This window comes from Procambarus clarkii, chromosome 4, assembly GCF_040958095.1.
Source record: "Procambarus clarkii isolate CNS0578487 chromosome 4, FALCON_Pclarkii_2.0, whole genome shotgun sequence".
NCBI lineage: Eukaryota > Metazoa > Arthropoda > Malacostraca > Decapoda > Cambaridae > Procambarus > Procambarus clarkii.
Window position 1 is genome coordinate 9171135 of NC_091153.1, and position 15367 is coordinate 9186501.

The following is a 15367-nucleotide window of genomic DNA, read 5'->3' on the forward strand; positions in this document are numbered from 1 at the left end:
ACCTCATCTCTATAACATGTTTCAAATTTGCATTGAATTTGTTCCGGTTGTCTGAGTGATAATAGATTACAAATCCAACATTTCTCCACACACTTGACAACAATTACCGAGACCAAATTATATAACCAACTCCTCATTCAGGATATATCCCCAATTATCGGGATCTGTCCTTTATAACTAATATATATAATGACAGTCTTAAATTGGCCTAGCAATGCCTCTCCCCCATTTTTTCCTGTATTTTCACTGACGAAAAAATTTGCTAGTCATTGTTACTAACAATATTTTCCAATTTTGTAGTCTACGGTACGATCCATTTCCTTAATAGAATATCTCTGAAATACCTGATTTTCTTACTATGATTCAAATCCTCCAATCAATATGACCTGACTTTGATTTCACAAATATTAAGAAGTTTCTATTATGTTTGTCAATTCTTACAGCTGTTCTGTGTCTGTCAATCCTCGCTGCCTCCTCACTGCACACATCGGGAAGCACAATAAGAGTCTAAGATCTCAATTCGAAAGTCAGAAACTTTCCTTCAAGCTTGTTTTCTCCTCTTTCTGATCACCAACCATTATTTGTCTGGCTGGATTACCTTTGTGTTTTTCATTTGGGTAATTATTTCAAACACATACTCACAGATCCTCCCTTAGCTTAGTACATTTTGGTAAACACTCACAGGAGATTGTTCTCTTCGTCCTCAACGTTGTAAATATCACAAGGCATGAGGCAAATTCAGTGCCATGATGTTACTAGGAGTACAGTGAAAACATGTACTACGGTGATAGAAGTTCGATCCAATGTTATTTACTAGTTATTCTTTTAGCATTCTCACACAATTTGTTTTGTTAAAATTGCTATTGCTTTGTCATAAGTTTCCCATGGGATATGAAAGAAATCAAACATGTCATACTGAAAGATATTATTAATGTCGGCCGTTTTCATGGAGGAGTTACTCATGTTGTAAATAATATATTCTGATATATATTTTATATTGTATGCTTTATTTGTTTAGAAAATTGTCTATTCACCACGATATTAAAGATAAGTCTCAAACCCATATGAACAGCAAATAACATAAATAAAGATCATGAAGTTATGAGACCATAAAGGTCGGAGCACTTAACATGTTGCACTCACCAAAGCAATAAAATGTTGCTCGAGGCCTCCGTCGAACCCGGGCACACAGGATACCTTGAGAGACGACACTCGTTGCTCCACCACCTCACAGCTCTCCACCCGCTCAGGCACACCTGGGGAGAGACAACCCCCTTTATTTTATTTTTTTATTAACACATTTAGGTACATCTGAATTTGTGCAGCTGTCCTAGACTGTATGAAGGGGAGGACAGTGTGTCAAAAAAACTAACAGTGATGCTAAAAATCCCCATCACATAGGATGGTTAGTCATAGAAGCATGTGATAAGTAGTCTGCACTGACAAACTCTGGACGTATTATGAAGCTAACCCCAAGAACACGAGAGTGAATAAAATAATTGCAAAGCTCTATGTACCCGACACAACCCACATCCTAAGCACTAATCGTTTCGAATATTTCGGAGATAAGGTATTGGTGGTTATCTCTGCTACTACTATATAGCAGCTGAGGGCTACTACTGCTACCGCTTCACATTCTATGTTATATAATTATTAACATATTGAGATGAAAACTTTTAACAGGAAGATACAACATGGGACCAGAGGTCAGTGGGAACAGCTGTATAACAAGGGATTTCAGGTTAGTGGGAACAGCTGTATTGCAAGGGACCTCTGGTCAGTGGGAACAGCTGTATAACAAGTGATTACAGGTTAGTGGGAGCAGCTGTATTGCAAGGGGCCTCTGGTCAGTGGGAACAGCTGTATAACAAGGGATTACAGGTTAGTGGGAACAGCTGTATTGCAAGGGACCTCTGGTCAGTGGGAACAGCTGAATAACAAGGGATTTCAGGTTAGTGGGAACAGCTGTATTGCAAGGGACCTCTGGTCAGTGGGAACAGCTGTATAACAAGGGATTACAGGTTAGTGGGAACAGCTGTATTGCAAGGGACCTCTGGTCAGTGGGAACAGCTGTATAACATGGGACCTCTGGTCAGTGGGAACAGCTGTATAACAAGGGATTTCAGGTTAGTGGGAACAGCTGTATAACAGGGGGAACAGAGACCAGTGGGACCATTCAGTCGAGACTCGCCAGATTTAATCATATAAAGAGAACATTCATTAATTTACCCGAGTTATTTCTGCACTCTCGATTGAATGGCCATCAAGTGCTCCAGCATTTATTCTCCTGCACCAATTAGTGTTATGGTGTTTGTGTAACGCAGGTTGATGGTGCAGGGCTGACGAAAAGGATTGAAGGATTGACTCAGGTTGATGGTGCAAGCAGAGGTAGAGCGACTATTCAGTTTCCATAAGGGTGATGAACCTATTCTGACCTGTAACTATGAGTGTGGTGGGGCAGTGTTGACCTGTACTGACCTGCAGCTATGAATGTGGTGGTGCAGGGCTGACGCAGCGTGTACTGACCTGCAGCTATGAATGTGGTGGTTCAGGGCTGACGCAGCCTGTACTGACCTGCAGCTATGAGTGAGGCGGGACAGTATTGACGCTGCCTGTACTGACCTGCAGCTATGAGTGAGGCGGGACAGTATTGACGCTGCCTGTACTGACCTGCAGCTATGAGTGTGGTAGTGCAGGGTTGACCTGTACTGACCTGCAGTTATGAGTGAGGCGGGACAGTATTGACACAGCCTGTACTGACCTGCAGCTATGAGTGTGGCGGGACAGTATTGACACAACCTGTACTGACCTGCAGCTATGAGTGTGGCGGGACAGTATTGACACAACCTGTACTGACCTGCAGCTATGTGTGTGGCGGGACAGTATTGACACAACCTGTACTGACCTGCAGCTATGAGTGTGGTGGTGCAGGGTTGGCGCAGAGTGCCAAGCTCGTTGACGGCCCAACAGAGAATGATCATCTTCTTGAGTGTTAACGGTGTTATGTAGGTCAGCCTCGAGCTACTGCCTGTTGACTCGTACTGTAGGAGAGCATCCCACGTTATAATTCTCTCGGGAACTACAAGGTGTCGAGGAATTTCGGAGAAAAACAACCAGTTAAGGTGAATAGTTGGAGTATTACCTGATGAAAATTACTTTCAGATGGAATATGTTAAGAGTTAGCAAAAGAAACATTTGTATTATAATCAGTACAATAACTGTAGTATTAGCTCACTAAAACTAAAAGAGGAATTAGGATTATAGAGAACATTTTCCCAGAAAGCTTGCGGAAAGCAGCAAGGATAATTATACCAGAAACATTGTTTCGATTCCAGGACAAGGATAACAAATGTTAGAAAAGTTTAGATGATAATAAATGTAAATATATTTTCTTTCCCAAAAGGCTTCAAGCTTGTGCGTTTCTACTGCCATACAAGAAATAAATCATGTAAATCTTAAATTTTACACAGATACTGCGGACTAGGACGATTGATCACTTAACATGCAGCAGATAACGTCACTCCTTTACACACACACACACATACACACACACACACACACACACACACACACACACTATTCAACACTGGAGGGACGCGAACAAGGGGACACAGGTGGAAGCTGAGTACCCAAATGAGCCACAGAGACATTAGAAAGAACTTTTTCAGTGTCAGAGTAGTTAGTAAATGGAATGCACTAGGAAGTGATGTGGTGGAGGCTGACTCGGTGGAGGCTGACTCTATACACAGTTTTAAATGTAGATATGATAGAGCCCAGTAGGCTCAGGAATCTGTACACCAGTTGATTGACGGTTGAGAGGCGGGACCAAAGAGCCAGAGCTCAACCCCCGCAAGCACAATTAGGTGAGTACAATTAGGTGAGTACACACACACACACACACACTCACACACACACACACACACACACACACACACACACACACACACACACACACACACACACACACACACACACATACCTCGACAGTTGAGAGGCTGGACCAAAGTGCCAAAGCTCAACCCCCGCAAGCACAACTTGGTGAGTACGCATACACTGGAGAACAACAATAAAGTTGATAGACTTACAATAACGAATGTTGGTGTCAGCTAAACCAGAGGTCAGTGCTCTTTACTTGATTACCAGGACAAGGTCAGAGAAAACATAGCAAGAAAATTAGGCAGACGTGAAACATGTGTACAAAAATCCTCTATAAAAACACCGGCAGCTGTTCATGGTCGGCTCATAATTTCCACGCAAACTCGACAAAACTCAATGATCGAACGACGGGGAACAAACAAGACACCAGAGAGATGGCAGACATTTTATTTCTTGCTCATGAGACTGATTCATGTAGCAAGAGGAACAAGCAGGAGAGACAGAAAAAATGCTTCTGTGATATAAAAAGGGTTCCTTTGCAACAGACGGTAAAATATTTGTCCCAGAGAGAGTATAGAACTCAGGGTCGATTTGTAAACAAAGACGCAGTTACTAAAGAATAACTCTTTTTTTCTTTTTTATTCATATGATCTTCTTCGCACACTGTTTTCTAATGATACAAAAACTTTTAAGAAGAAGAATTAAGAGGAAGACAGAAAAGAAATTTTGGATGAATTAATCATACTAAAAGAATGTTACAATAAATGGCTACTAATGTTTAACTGAAACAAATGCAAAGTATTAGTGCAAGGTTCAAGGATCAATGGACCTCGTACATGGAATGGTGCATATGTGGTGCCAATGTATTGGAAAAGAGAGAGAGAGAGACAGGAGGCCTTTACTTACAGACAAGAATTTTTGACATGCATATTCTGAAAAATACTAGAAAAAACAGAGTTGAAAAACTGGAGATAAACGCTTCATAAAAGATAAACAAAATATGTTCCTGATAAATCTTATAATTTTCCACAACAAAATCAAGAAAATGAATGCTTGAAAGGACAGGACGAATTGGGTCTCCGTTGTTCACTGAACAGTCTTTGACAATACACCCAATATAAAGCCAATGTACAATACTGCAGAGAGACAGGAGGCGCCCAGATTAAAGTCTGTTAGTCTTACATACATGCGATATGAATTAACGAAAATTACTAAAATTTGGCTAGTAGAACATGATTACTGCATGCCAAGTTATCTGGGAAAGACATATGGTAGACGAGGACTGATTATTTGATTGGTGTGGAACTCTGGCAAGAAAAGAAGGGCCCAAAGTATCCAAGTAAATCACACAGATATTAGAAACAGGTTTCGTCAATGTGAGACAAGTTATGAAATGTAATTTGTAAAAAATAGATTAGTGGAGGCAAACTCGATGAATAGGTTCATATTTATCACAATTATTTGAGTAATGAGAGATTTGCTAAATCCTTCTTTTGCTAAATTTGCTGATATAAATGAGGAATATAGGAAGTAAGTCCGGAACACATGTTTTCGAGAGGGAGGGTGGGAATTATCAGGAGAAAGGCGCCAAGCTATTACTACTACATAGCACTTGGAAGGGATCAGGATATGGATTCGAGAGATAAGAAACGAGATGTGTACTCAGAGTGGTATTTATGGTAAATGGTCTGGTAACAGTGGTGAAGAAAGTCCTCCTAACGTCAAGGTTTCCGAGTACGTATGGTCCTATTCACGGTAACTACAGACGTTATTGAGAGGACCACCAAGCTAATCAATGAACAGAATCTGGATAAACTGAGCCCCGATAATGGTAGACATTTGCGGAAACATTAACATCATTTGACTTGATTGTATCAGGGTTGAGAGGACTATGAGAGATGCAGCGAAATACGCTGCCGCATCCCAGAGCATGATTAAACAAACGTAAAAAAAAGTTACAAAAAGAAAACACATTAATTAAACAGGTACTTGAAAAATCCGCTGCTGCCACGCGAGATCCGCGCCTTAAAGAGAAGAGACAAATGATTTAAACATTTTGTGATGTTTACATACTACGAAAGCTGAGGCTGAACTTTACTATTGTTACCGATTGGGGGACAAATAGAATGTCCAAAACACAGATTTTGGTGTTTACACTTTGTAAACATAAGTGATCGTCTGTATATATATTGGAGAACACAATAAAGCGATTTAGTTGAGGTTTTGGAACAGAAGAATACAGAGGATTTCAGGGTATGTACGAGTATATGTAACAAGGTGAGGTAACGCCCTTCTTCCTCAAGACTTAAGGGGATACATTAAACACCCTGGAATGGGTAATCTTACCTATGGCCTCCCGCTTATATTCACCTAGTTGTTCTTGCGGGGGTTGAGCTCTGGCTCTTTCGGCCCGCCTCTCAACTGTCAATCGACTGTTTTTTTCCACACAAACACACACACACCCAGGAAGCAGCCCGTCACAGTTGTATAACAGGTACCTATTTTACTGCTAGGTGAACAGATGCATCAGGGCGAAAGAAACTTTGCCCATTTGTTTCCGCCATCGCCGGGAATAGATCCCTGGTCCCTAGGTTTACGAATCCCGAGTGCTGCGCACTCAGCCATCAGGCCCCATGATGGCTGTGGCCCACCACTTGTTCACTGGTGCCCATGTTAGTGTTCAACAACCATTGTTGAACTGTTCCGCTTTAGCTACGGTCCCACAACTCTCACTTGAACAAAACACTCTCTTCCCACATTGAGCACCGACCCATCCACATATATTTTATCCACATACATTTTATATTCTAATAAAATATTATAATATAATATTTACTTAATAATTAACTAACATTTTTACCGTGAACTCCATAAAATATGCACCATGATTGAATTTTCCCGAGTGTGATTCGGAATGTGAATCCAATAAATCTTCAATTCTCACAGCATTGGATTCTGAGTGGTTGGAGTGGTTAATTCCCTGGGATTACCCTGACTTTGCCAGAATTGATTTTTTTATGCATGTAACACGGGTCAACTTTTTTTTTGGCTGTAGGTTCCACAGCGAAACAGATTTTTGCAGTTATAATGTACTTCATAATCAGAGATCACTTCTACGCTAGTCAAATATGCAGAGGTTATGTAGCAGCTGGTTTTCTATGAAAATGGGATTTATTGACCAGACCACACATTAGAAGGTGAAGGAACGACTACGTTTTGCTCCGTCCTGGACCATTCTCAAGTCGATTGTCTTGATTGTCGATTGTCTTGACAATCGACTTGAGAATGGTCCAGGACGGACCGAAACGTTGTCGTCCCTTCACCGTTTAGTGTGTGGTCTGGTCAACATACTTTAGCCACGTTATTGTAACTCATCGCCTTCAAAACTGGATTTAGTTTTATAATGCATCTAGAAGTTATGTTAGGCACACTATTATATGTAGCAAGAGGCAACTAGTTAAAATGTATATCTAATAATCTTTCATAGCGCTGGAATCTGAAGGTTAGACTGAGGAAAGACCTGAGTAACTATTGGTTTACAATATGGTTGTATATTTATGGACAAAATTACCGGGCCATATAATAGACGTGGAACCTTTCTTTCATGGGGAAAGTCACATATGTTCTTTGGATTCAAATGTTCACAGTACTCAGAGGAAGAGAGCAAGGCATAATCCTCTCATTGGGCTACATACTTGTAAACCAGAACATTCTGAATGCCTCTGGGAATATGGCTTCAGTTCGGAAACTAGATTAAACTGCCTGAAAATTTCTTAAGGAACAGTTAACTGCAGTGTTAGGGAGAATACATCGTATAACCAGTTTATAAATTATATACTTATTGTATAAAGGTATTAAAAAATGTGAACTAGCCTAACTGAGCAAAGTAAACCTAAGCTATACTAGAATGTACATTGTGCCTAATTAGGAGTACAGGAAAGTTAGTTCTAACTTTTCATGCCTTGTCTGCAGGTCTGTTAGAACCTGTTGTCCTATAATTCAGATTTCCTGGCGCAAGAAATATTCGTTTTAATTTTTAATGTCTAGGCCGAATTTTATTAACCTCGTCCGTTATCAAAACAAAGTACTTTCTGGTTCGTAATGTACAAGTCAAATACTAATTAAATAAGATCTACATTGGTCAGTTTCTTATTTATGATTCACTTGACCATGTAAGGGGCATAATTGGCCGACCCCTCACAGTGTTCAAGAGAGAACTGGATAAGCACCTCCAAAGGATACCTGATCATCCAGGCTGTGACTCATACGTCAGGCTGCGAGCAGCCGCGTCCAACAGCCTGGTTGATCAGTCCGGCAACCAGGAGGCCTGGTCGACGACCGGGCCGCGGTGACGCTAAGCCCCGGAAGCACCTTAAGGTAACCTCAAGGTATGTTATAAGCTATATCTCGAAACCAATTCCGCTTATTTACAGACGGCATTGCCAGCAATCCATAAACAACGTAGAGAACTCACTTTACCTAACACTTCCCAGACCAAATTCTATATAAACCTTCAAAATGTAATAATATTGATTAGCATTTACTATAAGAAACGTTCGTTATTATTACATACGTGAATTAAACTTAAATGACCAAAAAATGGCAACTGTGAATTGTTACTGTTTGTTTCATATGCACAGTGAATGTTGGGGAGCTTTAGTTATGAAATAGAATGTCATATGTGTTTGTTGACGGAACAAGCCACTGGTTGTGTGCTACCGAAGAGTTTTTTTCTGTATTCTGTATGGTCGAGTCGAGGTACAAGAGACTCCTCTAATCATTTGATGTGTCTGAAAGTTAAATAAAAATTCAATTTCAGGTTTACGAAATTCCTCACAAAATAGAACTCTTGGATGTGATAACTAGCCTGAACTAAACTCTTTTTATCCATACTTCTCGTATAACTAGATATTATTAACCTTCAGAAAGATACAAAACTAGAACTTAGTTCTAGTTCTAGTTCTTAGTTCTAGTTCAGCAGCAGGTAAGGAAATGTTGAGAACGATTGGAAGTGATGTCAGTCCAGGTTAACATGATGTCTGGTTGACAATAGATCAAGTCAATATAAATATAGGACAATAGTACAGGGGCCTCATAGCCTGGTGGATAGCGCGCAGGACTCGTAATTCTGTGGCGCGGGTTCGATTCCCGCACGAGGCACAAACAAATGGGCAAAGTTTCTTTCACCCTGAATGCCCTTGTTACCTAGCAGTAAATAGGTGCCTGGGTGTTAGTCAGCTGTCACGGGCTGCTTCCTGGGGGTGGAGGCCTGGTCGAGGACCGGGCCGCGGGGACACTAAAGCCCCGAAATCATCTCAAGATAACCTCAAGATAACCTCAAGTAGGTAAGTTCAACATAAGTTCAGGTCAACAAGAGGTCAGATCAACATTTGGTCCGATCAGGTCAGGGTTACAAGGTGGGCGAAGTAGGTCAGGTCTGAGGAGTTAGAGAGAAGAAGATAAATTGGAAGTGAGATGGTACGAAACATTAAAGAATGAAAACAATGTATAGGAAATAAAAACATAAAAGACAAAGAAAGAGAGTGAAACCCGAGCGTTGCCAAGTGCGTATGTTCTCGACAATAGAGCATTGAATAATGTTCAGAAAAAAACTACGTTACAATGAAACGAAATCCAAATTAATTTCTTTTATCATAAACGAATGAAACTTTTGCCAGATACAGCTATTATGATAAGACCTTAAGACCATCAGTTGTCATAGCCAATAATGAATGATAAATCATATGCAGAAACTCATACAAAATATATTCATAATCTTTACTGTTATCCAACATAAAATTTACCAAATTTACCATATTAACCAAAAATACACTTAATTACTTGAAATGCAACACTATGAAATACACTCAAAAATTAATTCTACTGCATGAAAGGATATTCCAAAGGATTTAAAGGTCAATTTAAAATTTATATAAAATTTTGATCAAATAATAATATTATTTTATTCTGAACAGAATAGGTGGCTTATAATAAGGTAACCAACAAAGCTATTAAAAAATAAAAAATACTAATAATGGGGAAAAACTAGTTGAAATCCTTTGGATAACGCTCAAAATATCATAGAACACACAAGCAAAATATAACCTCTGTACTCTATCCATGAGACCGAACACATACACCAAATCAACATTGGTACACTCGTTACAAAAATAAACTGATAAGCGTGTTGTACACTCTGTACTACCCCATTGTAGCGTAAGAGAGTGCAGAGTAAACACAAAAAATGAAAGTTTATATACTCACCTCCTCCTTGGGCACGACCTGGAGGCCCTTGGTGGAGTTGAGAGACCAAGAGAAGCGGTGTGGTGGAGGGAAGGCGTCCACCCCACAGTCAACCGTCGCGTTCTCTCCAGGCGTGACAGTCACCACCTGGTTCTCTGTCATGCACCGCGGCTCGTCTGTACCACGTCCGATATATATATATATATATATATATATATATATATATATATATATATATATATATATATATATATATATATATATATATATGTGTGTGTGTGTGTGTGTGTGTCTTTAAATCACGAAAATTAACATGTGATAATAAATGTGACAGTGTCAGACCACGAAAAATTTAAACAGGAATTTTCTTAAGTACTTTCGCATTTATTAATACATCTCCAGAAGGAGATCATACCTTCTGAAGTTGTATTATTAAATTCGAAAGTACTTAAGGGCATTCCTGTTTCAATCCTTCGTGGTCTGACATTGTCATATATATATATTATATATATATATATATATATATATATATATATATATATATATATATATATATATATATATATATATATATATATATATTGGATATATATATATATGCTAGATTGGCCAATATAAGAACTGACTATAGAAACTTTTCTAAGGAATCGTTCAGGACCTTGCAAACTACCTATGTCAGACCATTTCTGGAATAAGCAGCTCAAGCCTGAATTCCATACCTAGTTAAGCACAAGACTAAGTTAGAGAAGATTCAGAGGTATGCCATCAGACTCGTCCCGGAACTGAGAGGTATGAGCTACTAGGAAAGATTAAGGGAGCTGAACCTCACGTCCCTGGAAAACAGAAGAGTAAGGGAGGAGACATGATAACCACCTACAAAATTCTCAGGGAGGTGACAGGATGGATAGAGAGAAACTCTTTATCACGGATGGAACACAAACAAGTGGAAACTGAGTACCCAAATGAGCCACAGAGACATTAGAAAGATTTTTTTTCAGTGTCAGAGTAGTTAACAAATTGAATACATTAAACAGTCATGTGGTGGAGGCTGACCAAATACACAGTTTCAAATGTAGATATAATAGAGTCCAGTAGGCTCAGGTATCTGTACACGAGTTTTTGACTGTTGAGAGGCGGAACCAAAGAGCCAAAGCTCAACCCCCACCAACACAACTAGTTGAGTACAACTAGCTGAGTACATTATGGCAGACTTTACTCACACAAAACATCGAGACGGACGAAGTTGCTGGTTTTGGAGCCTCTGTTGTTGGTGGCTCTACAGGAGTAGCGGCCGCTGCCCACCCTCTGTACCTTCTGCAGCACCAGGGAGTTGGCCGTCACCAGCACTCTGAATTCCGCCTGGTGCACTTGTGTTACCTCCGTCCCCTGCACGATATAAATAACATTCGTGGTTATGACAACTGTTTACATTCGTATGCATTGAGAACCGCTTATGCGTCTTTAATATACACACACTTGACGAGCCAATATGTTCTTTCCTGTCAGGACTTGTTATAAGACAATAATTATCCCAGGTCAAGCAATAGTTGAATAGTAATAAGTAGTTATCATTGTCTATGTCAAGCTTTGTTCTGTGGTAAATTCCTATGTAAAGAAGCTTACCAATACCCATGGAAGACATGCAGCTGAGGAAACCTCCTGGAGGACATTTAGCAAACCTTGCAGGCGATGAGTCACAATAACGTGGCTGAAGTATGTTGACCAGAAAATACACTAGAAAATGAAGGGACGACGACGTTTCGGTCCATCCTGGACCATTCTCAAGTCGATTGAGAATGGTCCAGGACGGACCGAAACATCGTCGTCCCTTCATTTTCTAGTGTGTGGATTGGTCAACTGAGCAAACTCTATGAAGACATGCAGAGAGCTCACCTCGTGGAAGAATATGATCTTATTGGCTGGTGGGTTGGCTTGGACGCTGCAGGTGAAGTAGACGTCCACCCCCTCCCTGATGGACGCCGGGTCCAGACCGCGACCTATGGACAGGGACACCAACGGCGGGTCTGGGGGACAGAACGGATACATGCCCTCAGTCACGAGATTATAATAAATGAACTGGGGGCGTTAGATATAGGTATTTAGACTGGTATATATGTTATTTGTTATAGAGGACCGTATATAAGGCATTTCCAACCTGTTTATAGTTGCTTCGATATTGTCTAAATTATGCATAATAGTGTAACTATGACATAGTTATGTGGCATTAACTTATAGTAAATTATATAATACTTTTTATTTCTGATTTGCCTGCCATTATCTTATGGCATAGTCATGCCAGCTGTTTTGATAGGTTTAACTGCCATTTACTCTTAATATTTTATATTACTCAGGTAATGCCAGATTTACCTGTTAATTCTCAATAGTTTATTGCTATTTAAGTACAGATGCAATATTGCTGGTATATGTTCTGTATAGATGTGAGGGAAATTGGTTGGTACTAATTTGAATCCGTATTCTTTTTAAGTTTTATATAAATATCCTTACTCGTGAACGATATAACGCAACAATCTTTCTCAAACTTCAAATGCTTTGGTACCCGAAGGTTTCCGCCCCCCCCCAACACACACACACACACACACACACACACACACACACACACACACACACACACACTTATACGTGGGGTCTAGTGGCTGAATGGCCAGCGCTCGGGATTCGTAGTCCTAGGGACCGGGGATCGATGCCCGGCGATGGCGGAAACAAATGGGCAGAGTTTCTTTCACCCTGATGCCTCTAATGCCTAGTAGTAAGTAGGAGCTAGACAGTGTTTTGGCCTGCTTCTTGTGTGTGTGTGTGTGTGTGTGTGTGTGTGCGCGCGCGCGTGTACTTAGGGGCCTGACGGCTGAGTGGACAGCGCTAGAGGTTCGTAATCCTAAAGGTTCGGTTTCGATCCCCGGTGGAGGCGGAAACAAATTGGTAGAGTTTCTTTCACCCTGATGCATCTGTTTACGTAGCAGTAAATAGGTACCTGGGAGTTAGACAGCTGCTACGGGCTACATCCTGAAGGGGTGTGTGTACGAAAATTAGGATTAAGGACTTGCCCTAAACGCTATGCATGGTAGTGGCTGTACAAGAATGTAAGAACTCTTGTATATATAAATAAATAAATACACAAAAAAGGTGTTAAATGCAAAGGTGTATAGTTGCACACAACCTCTGCCAGCCATCCTCGGCCAACACGTTGATGGCGAGGCTCATCTCGTAAGGTAATCAATACCAAGCTACAGACTCATCCCATTTAGCTCCCGTCAGAGTGTAATATCCTGTGAAGTATCTTCCTGATGCCGGGGTAACAGTCACAGCCACCTTGTGATTCAGCGTGATAGGGTGGAAGGAAGGCATTATCAAAGGAAAGCACCAAGCCATTACGACTATATAGCACTGGGAAGGGGTCAGGATAAGGATTTGGGATGGGACGGGGGAAAGGAATGGTGCCCCAACCACTTGGACGGTCGGGGATTGAATGCCAACCTGCATGAAGCGAGACCGTCGCTCTACCGAACAGCCCATGTGGTTGGGTGAGTGTTAGGGTGGAGAAGGCACTCTCTACAATCTCCATTCCTTAAGTAACTTGCAGAATATCTTAAAAGATCATTAGAGTTTCCCGAGCTTATACATTCTCAAACCCGAAACTGTTGCATTCATTACTGGATTAAGTTTGACATTTAGGTTTATACCTGAACCGCTTTAGGGGACAGTGTAGTATCTCGAGTTACGGAGAACAATGCATTTCTCCTTTTGTTGGTCCAAGACATCAAACAAACTGGAATACGATTTTGCATTTGTCGAGTGTTTTCACACTTCAGTATACCGAAATTCTAATAGAATGAGCCAAATCCAAAACATTTTAACTAACTGGGTTAAAAGCTTGTCTAAGTTCGCTAGATCTTGTCATTTCTAATTTCACATTTTAATATCAATTTAGACAGGAACCCTTAGGAAACCTCTCACATGAGTTACTTCCTTTAGTTTCCTCTGTGAATTTCAGGTGTGAGACATGAGTCCACGACTCCTTTCTGGCTTCAGTTATCTCACAGCTTAAGTCACTTACATCAGTGACATTCAACTCTCCTCAAACACGGTTTGTGGACAGTGGCTGGTCATCTTTATACTGCACTGTTCTCGTCACTTCACAGTATAGACTTTTAAAAATACAACTTATGAGATTTTTATATATATCCCGGTTGAGGGCGCAGGACATCGCAGTTGATTAAAGATGCGGTGCACTGGAGAGTAATTTGGCAGATGTTAGGTTGCGACTCTGACTCCTCGAGGTCTCTGGGGTCTGATTAGCCGTGGTATGAAAAGGTATTTATACCCTCATTGGCCACAGATCACATGAGGAGAGAACACATCGCCTGCTCGGGCGTCACTGCGCCACGTTAGTACCTCTTTAAATAGGGTTTCCCTGAATAAATTCGTGAAAGCAGAGGACGATATAATGATGTGTTATGTTGGTACAGTTTCGCTGAGATAAGGCCCTACGGGGCTTGGTGGAGAGCCCTGACGCAATCAGTGACGCAAACACATATTTATAAATACTCTTGAACTCAAGGCATATCAACTAAAATACATATATTTTTTCTCTTAATTATACTCTTATTAGCAATGCTAAAATGTAATATTTTCTTGATAAATTATTATTATTTTGTTTACATTTGTTGTAGGGTGTAGGAGCCACACACAAATAACAGGCAAAGAGGGGTGCTTGTGCTTTATTTCGCAGTGATCTACATACTATTTGTACTGCTTTTAGAAAAACAATAGTTTTTATTTGTTTTTTGGCATATCTCTGAGTTTTTTTCAAATCTATTTTTCTGTATGGGGCTAGTATGGGCTGATATTACGGTTCGTACGACCCTTAGCCAGATTCACGAAGCAGATACGCAAGCAAATATGAACCTGTTCATCTTTTCTCAATCTTTAGCGGCTTTGTTTACAATTATTAAACAGTTAATGAGCTCCGAAATATCAGGAGGCTGTTTATAACAATAACAACAGTTGATTGGCAAGTTTTCTTGCTTGTAAACTGTTTAATAAATGTAACCAAAGCCGTCAAAGATTGAGGAAAGATGTACACGTTCGTAAGTACTTGCGTAACTGTTTCGTGAATCTGGCCCCCTGGAGAACGTATTGTAGTTACAAGTTAGTGATTATTGTGAACTTATTGTAGTTACAAGTTAGGGATTATTGTGAACTTATTGTAGTTAGAAGTTAATGATAATTG

At 40.3% G+C, this 15367-nt stretch overlaps 1 protein-coding gene across 1 annotated transcript in view; it reads right to left on the reverse strand.

Annotated features, from left to right (window-relative positions):
* LOC123751295 (hemicentin-2) overlaps nt 1-15367 on the reverse strand; it is a 135881-nt gene that overhangs the window by 18769 nt on the left and 101745 nt on the right. Inside the window, exons 9-13 of the mRNA XM_045733404.2 lie at nt 12013-12143; nt 11340-11505; nt 10141-10295; nt 2906-3041; nt 1144-1256 (exon numbers count right to left, since the gene is read on the reverse strand). Coding sequence (XP_045589360.2) covers nt 1144-1256; nt 2906-3041; nt 10141-10295; nt 11340-11505; nt 12013-12143 — 701 coding nt within the window. The remainder of the gene's footprint in view (nt 1-1143; nt 1257-2905; nt 3042-10140; nt 10296-11339; nt 11506-12012; nt 12144-15367) is intronic.